At 43.1% G+C, this 19302-nt stretch overlaps 1 protein-coding gene across 1 annotated transcript in view; it reads right to left on the reverse strand.

The window, feature by feature from the left end:
- The window catches only part of AFF2 (ALF transcription elongation factor 2), a 599847-nt gene that overhangs the window by 135213 nt on the left and 445332 nt on the right, over positions 1 to 19302 (reverse strand). The window contains exon 9 of the mRNA XM_088478852.1: positions 508 to 545. Within this exon, the coding sequence (XP_088334978.1) occupies positions 508 to 545 (38 nt within the window). The remainder of the gene's footprint in view (positions 1 to 507; positions 546 to 19302) is intronic.

Below are 19302 nucleotides of genomic sequence, written 5' to 3' on the forward strand. Positions count from 1 at the left end.
TTGGAACAACCGTCCGCAAATAGCGTCCGGCTCTGAATGAGGCCCTCTATTCCCAACTCTGAATCAGGCCCACAGTACATCTAGCCTCAATTCCCACCATGGATCATATAAATATTATATATTGCATTGTGTTTTTGAATGGAACATAATACCCTTTAACATGAATGCTTCTGTAATTTAGAGCTCTTTATATGTATGTTGGTACAGCAAACAAAAACAAATAATGGAAGCAAAATAGGGCAGTAACAGGGTACATTGATCCCTTTGACTTCTCATTGTATACAAATCCAGAACAGATACTGTTTTCAGAGCACAGAATTTTACATTCGCTAAGATGTCAACAATGAGGATAGTTCAATATACAACAATGTTCCCTGTGGCTGCTTTATTTTGCCTTCAGTCCAATTACGGTTTGCATAGTGGCTAGAACACTGGTAAATGAACATATGTAAATGACTCCTAACTACACACCCGTTATTACTTGGGAAATGTAAAATAAAAACTTACTTTACTGGAATACTCTTCAGCTTTGCTTTTTCACTTGCCTATAAATAACAAAAAACACACTGAGGTTATGTATTAGTTAAATATAATTCAGCACAATATTACATATGTGTGCATGCAAATCAAATCCAGTAGATGCATATGATGTTTTTAAGAAAATGCATTACCAACAAGTGATGTATACTAGACAGGCAAAATTTAGACATTGAAAATATAGACATCATAATGTCGAAAAGTACAGTATTTAGACGGAATCGATATGATTTACCGCCGGACCCCTGGCCGGCGGATCAAATCCCTACATCGGCAGCCCGACAAGGATGAAAATCCCGATCGTCCCTAGGTAAGTATTCACTAACCTATTCTACCCCTTAACCCTAACCCTCCCTTAGGGGTGCCTAACCTTAACCTTTCCCCCCCAGTGCTTAACCCTAATCCCCCCTTCTAAGTGCCTAAACCTAACCCCCCCTTCCCCGCCACCTAAACCTAAGTCCCCCAGGGGTGCCTAACCCTAACCCTCCCTCCCCCTAGCCTAACCCTAACCTCGCGGGGGGGTGCTTAACCCTAAGTCCCCCCAGGAGCCCCTAACCTAACCCTCCCCCCCACGGCTGTCCATGCTCGGCATCACTTCGACCGGGATGCCGGGCGCCGATCTCCCGGCGACGATAAAATGACAGGCATCTAGATTTAGATGCCTCTCATTTAACCCTCGCCGGGATTAAGCAGTCGGGAAGCCGGCTGTCGGGATTATGTCCGCCGGCTTCCCGACTGCATACCATTTAGACAACCAAAATGTAAATATGGACTGAATGTCGACAATCAATATGTAGACAGTCCAAATGTGGTGGCGGTGGGTGCAGGGTTAATGGTAATTAAAGTGTGAATAATTTTGTTCTTTACTGAATGGTGAAGCACTGATTGGCTGAGAGTGCTGCTCTCACCCTCTCAGCCAATCAGTGTTTCCCCATTCATTTCTATGAAGTGACCACGAGTAACCTGGACACACTGTGGCGCGGCCCTTCACAGGGAAAATCTGGCTATTTTATATTTTTTTCAATATCCCTGGATGCTACATGGAACGAAGAGGAAGCAATCCAAGGATGTTGTGAGTATGAAAGTGGTAAAGGAGGGCTGTGTGGGGGAGTGTTTTTTCAATAAAGGTATAAAACATTCGGTGTGTGCCTCATGTTGTTTTATGTTTTCTTTACAGGCGGACTACAGGTACCAGCAGGTCCATATTGTCCAGACATGCTGGCACTTGTTTTTCACAGGTGCCATCATGCTTAGGCAGGCTTGCTAGGACTTGTAGGTCACCTGTAAATAGCAATATTATAAACGCTTTAATTACCATTAACCCCGCACCCAATGCCACCAAGTCTGGTTGTCCCTAGGAAGGGGGGCCACCATTTTTTAGTTGGTCAGACATTCCAGAGGATTGCAGACATGTGATTACTATTTTGGGTCTGGTTAACATTATGGCAGGGGGCAGATTCAATTAGGCGCGAGGTTTAGCGAGGAACAAACCTTGCGCCTCTCACGCCCAATTTTGGAATACCGCGGGTATGCGCACTCCTGATACCCGCTTTGTCCAATGAAAAAAAAGTCGATGTTTTCAGCTCTAAAAACCCTGCGCCTCGTAACAAAAGAAAAAAAAGCACTTACCTGCCCGGGGGTCTCCGCGGCTCCCGGTGGCCTCCCCTCTATCTTCTTACAGGAGAGGGGGCTGCTGGGAGTCCCGTGGGCTGGTGGGAGGTGCCAGAGGCTGGTGGGAGGGGCAAGGGCTAAATACCGTGTTTCCCCAATAATAAGACCTACCCCGAAAATAAGCCCTACCCTTACTTTTGTAACCCGGTCCAAATTAAGCCCTACCCTGAAAATAAGACCTACCAAAATCCCATTTTGAGCTGAGAATGCTTCAGAGGCCAGCGTTCCCAGTCATGCAGTGTGCCGGTGACGTCATGACGTCACCCGAGCGAAGAGGATCCTGTGCGGCCGCGCCTGCTGGATCATGTTAGATCCAGTCAGTGCGCAAGTAAGAGGGACATCCCGGACGGCGGCGAGTCAGGTAAGTACCGTACTGTACTGGTGGGTGGGGGATCAATTACAGGGGGGCTTGCACTGCAATAAGGGAGGCTGCATAAGGGACACTGCTACAGGGGGGGCCTGCATAAGCGGCACTGCTACCGTACAAGTGAGGCTGCATAAGGGACACTGCTACAGGGGGTGGGTCTGCATAAGGGGCACTTTTACAAGGGGGCCTACAAGGGGGGGGCCTGCATAAGGGGCACTTCTACAAGGGGGCCTGCATAAGGGGCACTGCTGTCAATGTCAATTAAAATAACACCTATCCCGAAAATAAGCCCTATGGTGCTTTTTTGAAAAAAAATACAATAAGACAGTGTCTTATTATCAGGGAAACACGGTGGTTCTACCAGCGCCCATTCTGGGGGGCCACACTGTCACTGGGGGGGGTACAAATACACATACTCATGCACACACACACTCACTCATACATACACACTTACAAACACTACACACACTGACATACTCACCCTGCTGCAGACGAGCCAGCTCCCGATGCTGGATGAAGAAGACAGCGCTGCAGAAGGTAAGTAATTATGGACTAATTAAGCTAATTGGAAACTTCCAATTGCTTAATTAGTCCTAAGGGGGTACCAGAGCAAGGCCCACTGATTTCACCTAAAATTAACGATTTTAGGAAAAATCACACTTGCTCTGGAGGTGCAAGGAAAAAACCTCCCGACATGGGAAAAAAAAACCCGCTCCTAATTGAATATCAAAATCCTCGCAGGTGCGGAATTTTTGATAGTCTCACACCCAATTGAATACTCCCCTATGTGTCTCCCTGCTATAGCATTACTCCCATGGCTGATTAGCCCGGTACTGGTTATTAGAAAATAGTGGGAACCCCATGCAGTTTTTCCTCCGATTTTCCAATGCCAGCACAGGCTGAGAGGTTCGGGGCTGGCTATGGATTTAAGGGGTACTCCATACATTTTTTTGTGTGTTTGTAAATTTAACAATTTCACTGCTCCTAGCATGGTGGCTCTCACAGGCATCTGAGACGCCAGATTTTTGCAGAGTCTGAGCCACAGGGTGGCTTTTAGCAGCCGAAAGCTTTTAGCAGTGGCTGTGTTATTTTCTTATAACTTTGTTGTCATTTTGGTTGTCGACCTTATGACTGTTGACATTTTCACTGTGTGTGCATCTTGTCTGCCTGCATTTTGACTCTGTCAACATTTTGAATGTCGTCATTTTGACTGTTGACATTTCTTTATTCGTTATCGACATTTTGACTGTCTACGTTTTAACCATAAGACCCTGTTGACATTTAGGTTGTGTAAATTTTGACCATGTTGACATTTTGTCAACTGTCTAAGTTTTCACTACATTTTTTTTGTAAAATATAGGGGGGTATTTATAAAAGCTTGGAGCTTGGAGAAATAAAATTGTGAGAGATAATGTACCAACAATTGCAAATATACTGTATATTTACTGTACAATGTAGTGTTTTTATATTATATAATAAATATACTCAGTTCTGTACATAGAGGGCTGATCGAAATACAAATAAACAGCAAACTATTATATGAAACACAAGGTAATTGGGTCTATAATCTAAGTGGTATGATGAACAATTGACACATAAGGTAGTGGTATGATAACTCTGGCAAAGTCTGTGTAGCTACTGAAAGATAAAACGTTTATAAGTCTCTAATAGGAAAGTAGCCATAGGTTACTCGTCAGGGCAAGCCCCTACATTTGTCACCCTCCTTTTGGCTGGTCCCTCTCTAGGGAACAGTCACCTTATTTCATGTGCCACTCCCTGTCAATGGCATTATCAGAGGTAAGTGTCAGGGTTAAACATAATACAGCATCTGGGGCAGTATCTACATTTCATCACCCCAGCACCCCAGAAACTATAGTATCTGTGCTCCTCCAATTAGGGCTCTCCACAAACTGGTGGTCAACCTCCATCTTTTCAGCCTCTCTAGCAGATAGAAGAAGAAAGATCAGATCAATTGATATACCTGAAGCAGGTACGTATCTATGTGGATATTTAAACCACTACAAGATGTGTATTGCGTGTGTGTCCATAGGACATTTTCTGTTTTTTTATATCCACTACTTGGACCGCTCTCTGTACTGTAAAGCAAACTTTTTGTTGTTCTGTATACTGCATGGCAGTTACTTTGGATTAATTCTGTTATGCAATGCTCTCTCTATTGTATGGTGAACACAGAGATGTGATCTGTATTGTATGGTGATAATAAGGATGCTGTCTGTATAGTATGGAGGTCACTAGGATGTTCTCATTTTTATTCTTTTGTAACCACTAGGATGCTCTCTGTATTGTAATGTGGGTACCAGGATGACTTTGTATTGCATGGTAGTTACTGCTCTGTCTTTTATTGTGATAATTTGGTTGCTCCCTGTGTTTGCCTGGCAGTAACTAGGATGCTCTCTGTATTGTATAGTGGTCCCTAGGATGCTCTTTATATGGTATTGTGGAATATAGGATGCTAGCTATATTTTATGACAGGCAGTTACATAATTGCCTTCTGAAGAAACCTTGATAGTCAGAGAGAAATGTGTCAAGGTTACTCTGCATCTCCATACACTGACAGTCTCAGAAGCATGGTGTCACACTCTGGCCCTTAAAAACCACTTTCTTGCCTTTTTGGTGTCTGTCCAGGCTAGTGCTGAGGTCCGCTCATGCTGTGCATCACTCCCAGATGGCACAGAGGTCCGCTCATGCTGCAAATAACTCCCAGATCGTGCTGAGGTGTGTCTGTGCTGCTACTGTCCCATCCACTCAGTATCCTGTCACTGAGCATGGAGTTGGCTCTGCATAGCTCCTTGCTCACAGCGTGTTTTCCCAGCATGATGGCACACAAGCTGTATGCCAGAGTTCCCTTCTAAACTACAGTATGGGCGCAGCCATGTTGGACTCTGTCGCCTGATGCTCTTCCACCACTCAGAGCACTGCTCCCAGACCAACTGATTGCAGCATCCAATCCCTGGGGATCCTCCCCTATAAATTCCATTTCTTGACTGGGCTCTGTTGCCACTACAAAGTTGCTTTTGCTGAAGTTACAGCTCTGTGCTGAGCTCCCAGGTACTCTGTTTCTGAACGGTCCCAGTCCATTATTTTCCAGTTCCAAGTCTGGTTATTGAGCCTCCTATTCCATCTAACATTCCAGTCTGGTTTTACCACAGAAACTTGTTAACAAATAACCTCTATTGGTTCCAGCTGATAATTCTATCATCATTTCCAAACCGACCCAGTACTGCAATTCATTATGATAGGTCCCAAACCGGTCCAGTACAGCAATTCATCATCATCCGTCCTAAACCGACCCAGTACTGCAATTCATCATCATTGGTCCCAAACCGATCCAGTACTTCAAATAATCATCATCGGTCACAACCCAATCCAGTACTGCAATTCATCAACATTTGTCTCAAACCGATCATTCTTCAGTTCATCAACATTGGTCTCAAACTTATCAAATTCTTCAATTCATCAACATTAATCTCAAACCGATCAAGTTCTTTAATTCACCAACATCAATCTCAAACCGATCAAGTTCTTCAATTCAATTGGGCAGCACAGATGGTGTAATGGTTAGTGTTACTGCCTCACAGCACTGAGGTCATGGGTTTGATTCCGACTATGGCCCTAACTGTGTGGAGTTTGTATATTCTCCCTGTGTTTGCGTGGGCTTCCTCCGGGTGCTCCGGTTTCCTCCCACACTCCAAAAATATACAGGTAAGTTAACTGGCTCCCCACAAAAAATTGACCATAGTGTGTATGTCATAGGGAATATGTATGTGCATGTCATAGGGAATATAGATTGTAAGCTCCACTGGGGCAGGGACAGATGTAAGATTTTCTCAGTAAAGCACTGCGGAATATGTGTGCGCTATAAAAATAACTGGTAATAATAAATAAATAAATTCATCAACATCGGTCTCAAACCAATCAAGTTCTTCAATTCATCAACATCAGTCTCAAACCAATCCATCTCTCAATCCAGCATCATCGGTTCCAAACAGTACATCTCTTCAGTATTATATATCCAGTTCCCATAACAACCTGCTGCTCAATAAAGACATTTATTTTACTGTCCTCACCTTTGGGCCCATCATCCTCTACAGTTCATTACTCCTCATATCATACGTGAGGAAGTTCTGGCTCAAGCCACCCAGTTTTATCTATGCCTCTCAAGTCTCCTCTTCAGCATCCCACACCTGTTCCGACCAACTCCTAACCTCAGGAGTGACACATGGATCATACCTAACAATTTACATTTTTGCCTTATTGCTATATACACCGAAAATCAACCAGTGCTTTCATCATCCATTATGATGATCAGGTCAAAGGTGGGATTTGCTGGTTCTCAATAGTGAGGTAATTACCTTGGACTTGAGCTTGTACTAGGATCTCTAGTCAGTTGTCTTTGGGAAACCCATATGGATCTGCCTCTGACAGTCCCCTTCTGCAGGTCGCCAACCTCACAGTGTGAGGCGATCTCCAGGGGTGCTGTATGCCCATCTGATGCAGCTGAGTTCACAGGTAATACAGGATCAGTCAGTTGTCAGCTCTGATTCTGTGAATGTGGGGCCACTCTACCTGATTTCACTTCCGATCCTTGCAGCTGTGGTGCTGCTCTACGTGGCACCCTTCCTTACCTACCAACTGCTAATGCCTACTATCCACATCTCAACATTGGGTCTGCATGCTGATATTGCATGCAACTCTGGATTAAGTGCAACATCATTCCAAATAAGTTATACCTAACAAGAGTCCAATGGGATATTTACATACATCACAATTGTGATCTTCCAACCTATTTTATTTATTTTTTTATTTTTTCTGTATACTTGTAATTATAACAATACATTTGTCTAAGTATTGATTCGTATTTCAATTTTTGTCTATATCAGTTGTAACCATTGTAATACACCCACCATTTCATATTCCTGTATTGCTATTTGTACTAATATGTTTTTATGGATTAACTGCAGTCAGTTTAGTGTTTTATAACTAACTGTGAAGTATATCAGCTTCTAGTTTATTACATGTGTCACAAGAGCGCAATTACCAACTTCCTTTTCTAGACGGTAGGATAATCTTTGCATTGAGTATATAACTATGATGTTCTCTGTATTGAAAATCTGTCACTTACTTGTAAAGCTATCTATTGGATGCTTTCTCTATTGTATGTCAGTCACTTGGATCCTCTCTGTATTGTATGGCAGTTACTAGGATCCACACTGTATGTGGATCCTCTCTGTATAGAATGGCTGTCTCTAGGATGCTCTTTGTACTGTATGTCAGGCAATATGATGCTCTCTGTATATCCATCACTAGACTGATATATTTTGTTATATATCAGTCAACAGGGTACTCTCTGTTTTACTTATTAGAATGATATCATTAGTGTTCTCTCTGTAATATGTAGTGGTAAATAGTACTGTCTGCTCCTTGTAAGATGCTATCTGTAACTGTGACTCAATCACTGTCACTTCAATGGTAATCCTGTAAACTCCCTGCTGCTTAATTAATCTGCACCACTCACACACCAGAGTCGTGATTATTGCAGGTGCATCGGGCCCAGTTGCTTTGGGCCAAGAGGGCCTCCCTACTGGACCTGCCTCGCCTCCCCTGTACCTAGTTCACATCCAGCACATAACTAACCATAAAGAGACAGATCAGCCAGCCATGGTCTTTCTGATTTAATCGAATCACAACTGCATACATTTTTTTATAAAGGACATGGAGGGAGGGGTTGCATTCCTCGGCTAAAATAATGAATTCCTCCCATTGTAGGGAGACAAAGGACAAAGTACACAGCTCCTCCTCCTAACACAGAGCCTGATTCAGAGATGGACGGATTTGTGGATTTGCAGAAAAGCGCACAAGTGGTTGTGCAATTCTGGCCATCTAAAATGCAAATGCAGTAGGAGGTGTCTGTAGGAAATAACACCTCCTTGCTGCATCTCCAATCCCAGCACTGCAACATCAGTCACGTTGCTTGCCCCTTTGGCCAGGCTGCGGTAGCTGAAGCTTATGGCAGCCTGACCAGGTCGTGGCAGCTTGTGAGGCCAGGAAATCTGTGTCCACCGATATGCCCCCGTTTCCAGGAATGCTGCCCAGGAAGGCCTCCACTCCGCCTCCCAAATGCTGCAGTCTGTCAATCAAGCTGTGGCTGGGAGACTGCGATCGGGGTCTGCAAATGCACAGCACACATCCTGCAATACGCAGACCTTTAACAATCAGAAATGTGCGTTGACCATCGGGTTGGCATATATCTCTGAATCAGGCCCACAATGCACAGCATCCTCTTCCTGTCTGGTGTCCCCTTCTCCTAACAAACTGGGTTACCAATCAGCTATCAACATCTGGTAATGTGGTTAATATAAGGAAAAATGTGCCATTATATGAACTGGGGGCATTCCAATGTAGCATAATGTGAACTGGAGAACCTGTGTATCATAATGTGAACTGGGGACATTGTGTGGCATATTCTGAACTTGGGCACTTCAATGTGGCATAATGTGATATGGGGCATTGTGTGGCATAATGTGAGCTGAGTGCAATGTGCCATAATGTAATCTAGGGCAATGAGTGCCATAATATGAATTGGGGGGAATACAATTTTGCATGTGGACTGGTGTCACAAAATGTGGCATAATGTGAACAGGGGGCACTTGGATCTTTTTATTAATCAATTCTGCCCTTAAAATATACAAAAAAATGGTGTTTCTGTACATTTAAGGGCATAATGAAGTATCCCTTAGATGTACTCATAAAGAAAGCTGAATATATCAGAGATATTTTCCTGCTTTCTGGCTTCCAGTCTGTTCCCATAGTTTTTATGAGAGCAGTATTCAACAAGATCTGCGAAGCTTAGCTTAGCAAATCTTGCATGCATGGGCTAATGCCATCTTCATATGGCATTAGCCCAATAACTGAAGTGGAGCTGCCCTGTTGGAGAGGGATCACAAAATCCCTCTCTGGTGGGCTGCAGAAGGTCCTGATGCCCATCGTGACCTTTCCTGCATTGTGCATGCCCAGCTGGAAAGCCACACATGCCCAGATATCTAAATGTGGATGTAAAGTGATTTCTTACTAATAACCGGGATGAGTCCATGTCCCCGTAATTTAAATTATTACATCTGGGCAAAAAGTAATCCTTATTACTGCGATATGTGATAAGGATTCACAATTTTTGGAAGCTGGTCGCATATTATAATAAATATGCCCAAGTGTGTGGCATAATGAGAATTAATCATTACTATGGGGTACAAAAAGAACCAGAGCACTGCTACGGCTCATAAATTGAAGTAGGGCAATACAGTACTAGGGGAATAAAATGAATAACTGCTATGGAGTAAGGTGTTTCTCCAGAAGCATTGGGAGCAGTGGCATATCTATAATGGGTGCAGTGTGTGCGGGGCACACCGGACCCCGGGTCCTGGGGGGCCCCGCACATCCTGCACCCATATTAGTTTAAACTCACCTGTCCGTGTTCCCACGTTGGGTGTCAGTTCTGCTCAGAACACCGGAAAATGCCTGCCGCGGCCATTTTTCCGGTGTTCTGCGCATGCACAGCAGACTCCGGGCACACTCTAGTGCCCAGTGTCTACTGCGCATGCACAGAACACCGGAAAATGGCCACCGTGGCCATGTTTCCAGCGTTCTGCGCATGCGCAGCAGACTCCTAATGCTCCGGTGGCTGGCCAGCCACGTCAGTCGGCTGACGGCCACCGGGGAGAGAGGAGGGGGCCCTGCACGGGGAGTGTACATGGGCCCCCTCCTCTCTTAAGACACCCCTGATTGGGAGCCCTTTCAAAATTATGCTATGGGGCCCACAAAGTTCTACAGTGATTATGCTATTGAACATAACCAATGTGTATACTTCACCCACTGATGTGCTGATTCTGTCTTCTTGTTTGTACTAGGGCGATGCTTTTCCCACTTTTGTATTAGCTCTCCCTAATGTGACATGCTCAGTCTACTGTAAAGCTGCTTTTTGTTGGCCCTGCCATACAGTTGATTTGGTCCTGTCTACAAGATATCGCTACCATTATATTTCTAAAGCCACTTCAATTTCCAACTCTGCCCCTGCAGCATTTTGCAACGAGGGGCAGCAGAGCCATGATGGTGCCATTTTCAGCAAATTGCATATTCAACCCAATTCTCTGCTCAGTTTACTAGGATATTTGGATATTCTGGGAGAGTTAGCAAACATGTTATAGTATAGATCAGTGATTCCCAACCTCGGTCCTCAAGGTACGCTAACAGTCCTGGTTTTAGCGATATCCATGCTTGAGCACAGATGGTAAATAAAAGTTAAGTCACCTGTGCTCAAGTATGGCTATCCTTAAAACCTGGACTGTTAGTGTGCCCTGAGGACCGTGGTTGGGAACCCCTGGTATAGATAGATAGATAGATAGATAGATAGATAGATAGATAGATAGATAGATAGAATAATGTTTATTGCAGAAACCAATTTACCATATAAATACTTTTAATGCTAATTATTCTAAGAGGTTCAATTAAAAGTTAATATCTTATATCTGAGATCACATTATTTTTTTTCTTAGTATAACATCATTTTTCATTCATAGCTATATTACAAGCTGCTATGACACCATCTTTCCCAAACACACTTATTATTTAAATTCATATTTATAGCTCAGACTGCAATTATTTTATATTGCACTACAAAATCATGAAAAAAACCCATCAATATGAATGCCCTTACTTTTACGGTTTATTGGCACTTGAATGTAAAGTAATTTTCTTCTAAAGTACTGTACTTAGAGACAGAGACTGTCAGTATTAGAGCACTAAAACTATATAAACTACTTTGTGGGGGTGACTGGTGGTCTGTACATGTCCCAGTGAAACATGTCATAAAATGACCATTGTAATTAGCATGCTGATTTTTTACTTCATGACAAGGAGTCTCACACTACTGTGAACTCTGCACCAGAGGTAAGATGTTGACAGGTTTGAAAAAAAAATCTACAAAGGTAACCTACAGTGTTAATATTTGTGCATGAGCAACAAAGTGTAAGTACAGTATATGGCTAAGAACAGGATCACACCGCTACAGAACCCTACACTAAAATTTCTGGGCCCAAACATTTTCCAGCTTATCTCACATTCTCGTAAATCTCTTTCCTCTGTGCTCTTGGTTAACATATAAAAAGCATTACTGTGAGAGCGTTTTGCATAAATTAGCCCTACAGTACATGATATAATATTTTGCACCATCTTTTCTGCTACAGAACTATAGGGATACAAATCCAATAAATTAATGCTGCAAAACAGGAGGATGACAACCTGATCAGACAGTAACTATAAAACTATTTCTAGTCATCTATAGTATTCCCTCCTCTATCCTCCCCAACCGCTAAAGATTTTAGCCTAGGCTCTCTAGTGGTTAATCGCTATCTGCACATGAGTAAGATGAATTCTTGAATTTGCTCATACCAACCCCGTCTGCAGATTTATGGGTTGATGCGGAGTTGAACGCAAGTCATATATAAATGCTCCCACATAGTTTGCACAAAACAAAATGCGTATTTAAGCCCGTATGCATAGTTGTTCTCATTTCTCTGGCTGAACCATCTCTATCCGAAGGCATGATTTTATAGCCATTATTGTTATCAGTGCGCACTTACACTAACCCTATACTCATACTCGCCTCCTTTTTCCCTCCCCTCTGGAAGAGGCCGGAGAGGAGATATTACTGACTAGCGATGGGAATGGGACTGGGCATCTGTCGTCATTAGGCCCCGCCCCTTATGGCATATTGCTTTGAATCATGGGTCTATGGAGAGGGGGTGGGGCCGAAAAGGTGCAATTCTTATAGAATTAAGTCACATTGACTCCCCACAGACCTGCACACAGGGCCGCCATCAGGGGGGGACTGCCGGACCTGTAGTCCCGGGCCCAGAGAGAGAGGGGGCCTGGATGTCAGCGGTGGGGATCAATCATTAATTTACTGGCAGCCAGGGAGAAGAAACAGCACGCAGGCAGCATTCCATAAGTTGCCAGCCGCAAGCCAATCACAGCTCGCGGACCAGCATCCCATCAGGAGCGACCGCTCCTGATTGGCTGCAGGTTCGCGAGCAGCTAATCAGCAGCGGCCTCTCCTGATTGGCTGCCGATCCGCGAGCTGTGATTGGCTCCCGGCCAATGCAGTATTTAAAATGGCGCCGGCGCTGTTTCTTCTCTCTGGCTGCCAATGCAATCCACAATGCTGACATTCAGGCCCGGTTTCCTCCATGCCTGACTGGCTGCCAGTGACAGGTAAGCATACTGACCCTTCCCTGCACCCGCTTTATAGTCCAGCCAGCCTTCCCTGCACACCCTTCCCAGTCCAGCCATCCTTGTCTTTCCTTTCCTTTCCCCCTCTACTCCAGCCAGCCTTCCCTGCCCTATGCCCCCCCTAGTCCAGCCATTCTTCCCAGCCCTGTGCCCCCCCTAGTACAGCCAGCCTTCCCAGCCCTGTGCCCTCCCTAGTCCAGTCAGCCTACCCAGCCCTGTACTCCCCCTAGTCCAGCCAATCTTCCCAGCCCTGTGCCCTCCCCTAATCCAGCCAGCCCTGTGCCCCCCCCCGTAGTCCACCCTGCCTTCCCAGCCCTCTGCCCCCCCACCTAGTCCAGCCAGCCTTCCCAGCTCTGTGCCCCCCAACCCGGGGAGGGGGGCCCTGCCTATTTTGTCAGTAGTGGGCCCCATTATTTCTGATGGCAGCCCTGCCTGCACATTGCAGCATTATATTCCCCATCCTGTTTACTTCACTAGGAAAGTGAGCGGACTGCAGGAGCAAAACCCACTTTTACGGGGGTAACCTGAGTCTCTTGGATGTTTTGGGAGAGTAGGTAAGTATGCTTAAACTAGGTGCAAAATATCCACCTGAAAGCAGGCATATTTACATAAACGCACAACTCTACATAGCCCGCAATTCCATCAAAATGCCCCATTTACCAATCTTAGCCCCATTACACCCCAGTTACACCCCTTCAGCAGCAAGTATAGATGCTTCATTTTGAATTGCCTGTAGTTAAGTGTTTTGATACAGAGCATGCTCAGAACAAAAACATGCAAGGTATGCTCCACAAGCTAACATGCGTTCAACTCTGCTAAAGCCCCATAGGGTTTCTGGAAATCATTACTCTATCCCAGAGAGTTACTCTTTAACCAAAAGGGCAATGTGAAACTTGTGGTTCAATAACTGTAGATACATAGGATCACCACAGGGCATATACATACTGTAGTACTCTTGGAAGACTATTAAAAGGAAACACCACGTTATGGCCAAATGTTCAGATCGATTTGCTCTTGAGAAACTGTTGAAAAACAAACACCAAATCATCCAAATGAGTAAATTTTAGGGCCTCTCAGCTTGCCTTAGACATAGAGGCTAGATCGAGTTTATTGCTGAACCCATTGATCTGTGTACAGTCCATTTATCATTCATGAAAAGAGCCAGTGATCTTCACAGTATATTAGAAGAAACAACTGAGATCATCTGTCAACGGCCCTCTTATTTCTGTTTCCCTCTCCGCAGGGATTGCATCTCCTTCGATTCTTCTTGAATTAAAATGTTGCTAAGCAACACAGCTGGGGGCACCGATGGCAGAATAGCTTCAGTCTATCAAACTGTTTAAGCAGCTGGAGTTTTCAGTGGTGAATTTTTTTTCCCCCATCCCCGAACAATTATGCATAATTATGGAACAGAAGCCATACTCCAGTATCCCAGAGTATCACATATGTTTAATATAAAGTGGGACAAAATCCTTTTGTAATGTAAATCAGAGGCAAAATCCACTATTAGCTTTGCTGGACTCCTTCCAATGGCTTATTTGGTATTGTAATTTTTCAGAAATGGCAGCATACACTATAGCATTATGGCATATAGCTCTATAGAACCATGTTGCTGAATAATGTAAAGCACCATGATTTAGAATATTTGTTTACAAGTGTATATCGGTTTCTGTGTTACAATTTTTATAAATAAAGTCGTGATTATAAACAATCAAGACATTAAAAAAAACAGATTTCTCTGATATACCAAGGTACCCTTTATAAAATAGATTATTACACATATTAATTTCTCTAAATATCTATGCACAGTAAGGAAAATAATAATTGGAAATTCTAATTTTAAATTTCACTGTGCTGGCATTTTCCACTTTAAAAATGTATATTACTAATAATAGTACTTTGGTGGGGGGCCCAGGGGACAGACCCTCATCAACATACTATTATTGGTAAGGGAAATGATGTAGTAAAACTGATTTTTAAATTGGAAAATGCTTTTAAGAACAGTTGAATTTACAATTAAAATTTACAAAATATATATATCTTCTCTAACATGAATAGATTTCAAGAGACATACATTTGTTTAATAATATGTTCTTTGTGTTCAGCTGATTCAGAACCTCTGCTAGTCACCTCTGTGGCAGGAGAGATATGTCACAGCTCTAATTGAAATCCTTATAGCTACTGAATTGAATCTCCCTTGCTACGGAGATAGCCGAGAGGCACCAAAGGTGATCAGCTGAGGTACCGACTGTATGGAAGTGCCAGGAAACTGCTCAATGTACTGAAAGGTGAGGGTCTCTGAGAGACCGCCACAAATGTACTATTATCGGAAAGGGAATTTATTTGGGTTAATTGACTTTGGAAGTGGCAAACCCCTTTAAATAGTACACTGACATTGTCACATTAGCTTTACAGAGATCAGAATTTCAAAACAATATAAAAAAAAATTCTGTTTTTTTTTGTTTCCATGGTATGTTTTATGCAGATGAGAGTGCTTTTTAGTTATTATGGTTAAAAAATTTAAAATGATTTGTCTTCTACACATACATTGGTGTGTATCCCATTTTAAAGTAGTTGGGGATAGAACAACCATCAGTTTGCTCACATCAGCTTCAAGTATTTCAGTAGATGACTGCGCTCTTCTTATGAGAGAGTCGGTGATCTGTGCTCTCATGTTAGTGAGGACAGGGCTCATTGTGACAGCGGCAGTGTCATGATTTGTAGATGGAAATGGAGTTAAGCATTAAGCCACTTCAATCTCTTCATAAAACATAGTTCATCTAGGCTGTGTTTTGTGGCACATTACTTTCTTTGGCTCATATGCCAAGGATGTTCATTATCTGTATCCCTGATTCTTTCCACTGCACTTTTTATTTCCCACAATGCAATCTTCTTTCTTCCACACAGTCCATTAGTGTGCTGAAAGCTCTTTTATTCATGGGCCCCTGTGGAAGATCTTCTAACCATGGAGAGCATGAGTCCACAGCCAAAGCCACAAATAGGCTGATAATCACATGGCCATAATATTAGCGTGTACAACCCAGGGGTGGGAAATCCTTGGAGACACAGAGGCCTCTCCCCTTATTGTGCTCCTGAGTAGAACCTTATAAACACTAGAGATAAATCTATTTTTTCTTCATATGAATCAGCAGCAGTAGGAGAGACCTACGCGAAAGGGATTTGCAGAATCATGTAGCTGAAATGGAAGGTGCAGGAGGATCCCTAACAACCTTCCACTTCCACAAAGTAAATTTGTAACCCTGTTGGACTGCTCATGTGTGGCCATTTGTGCTCACTTTTGGGTGAGTGAATGTCAAAATTGCTGAGTCTCCATAATGTTTCCATTTGTCTCTTCCATATTTTCCACAATCATGAAGAAACTTTGCGCTTCAGTGAGGGATCTACCCAATGAGGTGGATCTGCTGTCCAAACTGCAGGTATTGTGGCCAATGTATCTCATTGGCACAATGGAGGTATGCCCCTTCTTAGCCAATGATGGCCTGGTGTGAGTATCCAACACAATACCAACTAAAGGTGACAGGGGGCAGTGCACCACCAACTCTGACAAGTGTACATTCCTTTCCACTTACTACTATCAGCACTTTGCTTAAGGTCAAGATCAGCAGAGGATCACAAGTGATTGCCAGTAACCACCACTCAGACCACAAATAATAATAATAATAATAATAATAATAATAATAATAATAATAAAAAGGCAGAATGGCCCACATCTAAATCCTTAACCAGCACTAAACAGCCTTGGTGGTTTCCCTTATGCCAGAGAGACCACAAGAGAGGGGTAATGTGCAATATACAAGTCAAAGAACTGTCAGTGCTGGAGCCTCTATGACAGTGGGTGCAACTGTTCTCCCCCCCAGCATGCTACTCTTTCAGGGACTTGAGCTGTAAATCTCTGGGGCTTTTCATGACCCCATTTGGCTGTGTGGGCCAGATCAATTAACAAAAGTGGGATCAATGGAGTTGACGACTTTGCCACCTGTCTTTAAGATTCCTGCCCATTATAACAAGAGAAAATAATCACATATATATAATGTTACATATAACATATTTTAATTGAATAAAATACTCCCCAAAACCCTTATCCACCACTTTATCAAACAAAAAATAAACATTTCCATTTAAGAAAAAATATCCACCCCCTCACTGTGAACAACCACCATGAAATAATCATTACTGGTATTTCCAAGACACTATTCCAGGAATATTAATATTACACAGTCAATGCAATGTGATGGGTTTGCTAAAAAGCATATATAAAGTTTTTTAATATATATAATAACTGTGTCTGACCCAAGTCAGAGATGCTCAATGGGAGCCCCCATAAACTCAGCCAATAGCTCCCACTGCTGGGGACATCCTAAGTCCTGGAAGTGGCAAGATGACTGCCCAAAAGTTGTCATGGCAAGGGTAAGTGTAGGGGTGTGGTGGAGAGGGGGATAACCCTTAAACCAAGGTCAAATGTACTAGTAATAATTGTTAGTGTGTGCTGCATCTGTGCTCATATGTGGTATTCAAGAGCCAATAATAAGCATTCATTGTAAAATGACAGTTAACACTAATTTATTCTTAGTGGAAAAAGTAGTAAAGGTTGTGTAATTGATAAATGAAACACTGTTATTCCCTTATTATTGCATAAGGAAGGTGGCAATGATCATGAGGGAAAACATATTGTGCTGTACAATTCAGAAATATGTAAGGAAGTTGACCATTGAGTCACAATCGCCCGAATGCTTAAAGTTCCAAAGCAATGCTTCTTATCCCCATACCTCCATGTTGTCATGTAACAGACAAAGTTTATAGAAAATATCTAGTTTTGTATGAGATATTTAATGTCATTCTTTATGGTTATGTGGTTGTTTCATAACATTGTTATGTACTGAATAAATCAGTGAATGAATTCATTAGTTTGGAGTAGTTTTTGTACTATAAGCCTAAAATGGAGTAATTACCATCTATTTTTACAGGATACATTCGGCATCCTGGCGGTTGGGATGCCGATGCTTACATTACCGGTGCCGGAATCCTGATGCCAGTCAGAATCCCGGCACCGGCAACCTGACCGCTGCGATGCCGATGGTAAGTAGTGGGGTTGGGGGGAGGGTTAGGTTTAGGGGTTAGGGTTAGGCACTAAGACGAGAGGGGTAGGTTTAGGGTGCGGGGAGAGGGAGGTTAGGTTTCAGGCCCTAGGGGGATAGGTTAGGGTTATGCACCAAAGAGGGAGGGTTAGGGTAGGGAGAGGGGGAAGGTTAGCATACCGACAAACAAGTGTCGGGATGCTAACCCTGTCAGGATCCCGGCGTCAGGATTCTGAACGCTGCGAGCCCGACTGCCAGCATCCCATACCCAACACACAGCTGACAAAACGTTATTCAGAAGATATTATAAAATGATTGACAAATACTGTATATGGAGTTCCTACAAATGTGTCTATATACTGTAGTTTATGTTAGGATAGTGATTTGCTTTAGCTTACACTTTAAACTGCTACATTTTCTAATGCACTTTGATGTAGTATTATAGGCAGTCTTCTCAAGTTGTTTACAAGAGGCACTGAGAGGTGATCTTCAGAACCAGGTGTATTCAGCTTTCACCAACATATTTATTCTTTGATGAGAACTGTTCACAAAAGAGTCATGTTATAGGATAGTATCAGTTTATTGAGTACATATGAAAGACTGACAGGTTAAGACACCATAAAAGTTCCCTTTAGCCTTAGCAAAGTACTGTACATTGACAAGAATTTATTGTTAAATTGCTCCATTACTTCATTTATTATTGCGACAAATAGTGCATAGATGCTGATTTGCTGGTTGTTCCCTCCAGGGGGTATATTTACTAAAGATCGATTTTGGATTCTGTTCAATTTGCCATTAGATTTTGGTTTGATTTCCATTCGATTTTGGTATTGGAGATTTACTAAAGCCAAAATCGAAAGTCAAATCGAACAGAAAACAGAATTTCACTCAAAATCGAATATAGGCCCTCATTCAGAGCCACTCGCAAGCGGCAGTACGCTCGTTCCGAGCGATGTTCGCACATCTGCGCATGCGTACGGTTTTTAGTACGCATGCGCGAACCAGTCAGTGCGGCCGAAAATCGTTGGTACGCAATATAGCGAGGGCCTGCTATTTTGAGTGACAGAATGAGGCGTATGTGGGTGGTAACAGGGGAAGGTGCTTGAAAATGGGAGTGGAGATCCGAACGCAGGCGTGCTTAAAGGTCAAAACGGGCGTTTTAAGGGAGTGCATATTTAATACAGCAGCGTCATTGACCACGTCACTTGGTTTTTTTTAACTCAGAACTGCTCGCAAAATAGCGGTTGAAAACACCAACCACAAGAATAGCGAGCAGTTCATACGCTGTACGATGTACTCGATTAATCTAATAAATAGCGGACATGACGT

Source organism: Taudactylus pleione, unplaced genomic scaffold (assembly GCF_031769625.1).
Source record: "Taudactylus pleione unplaced genomic scaffold, aTauple2 ptg000222l, whole genome shotgun sequence".
NCBI classification, from domain to species: Eukaryota; Metazoa; Chordata; class Amphibia; order Anura; family Myobatrachidae; genus Taudactylus; species Taudactylus pleione.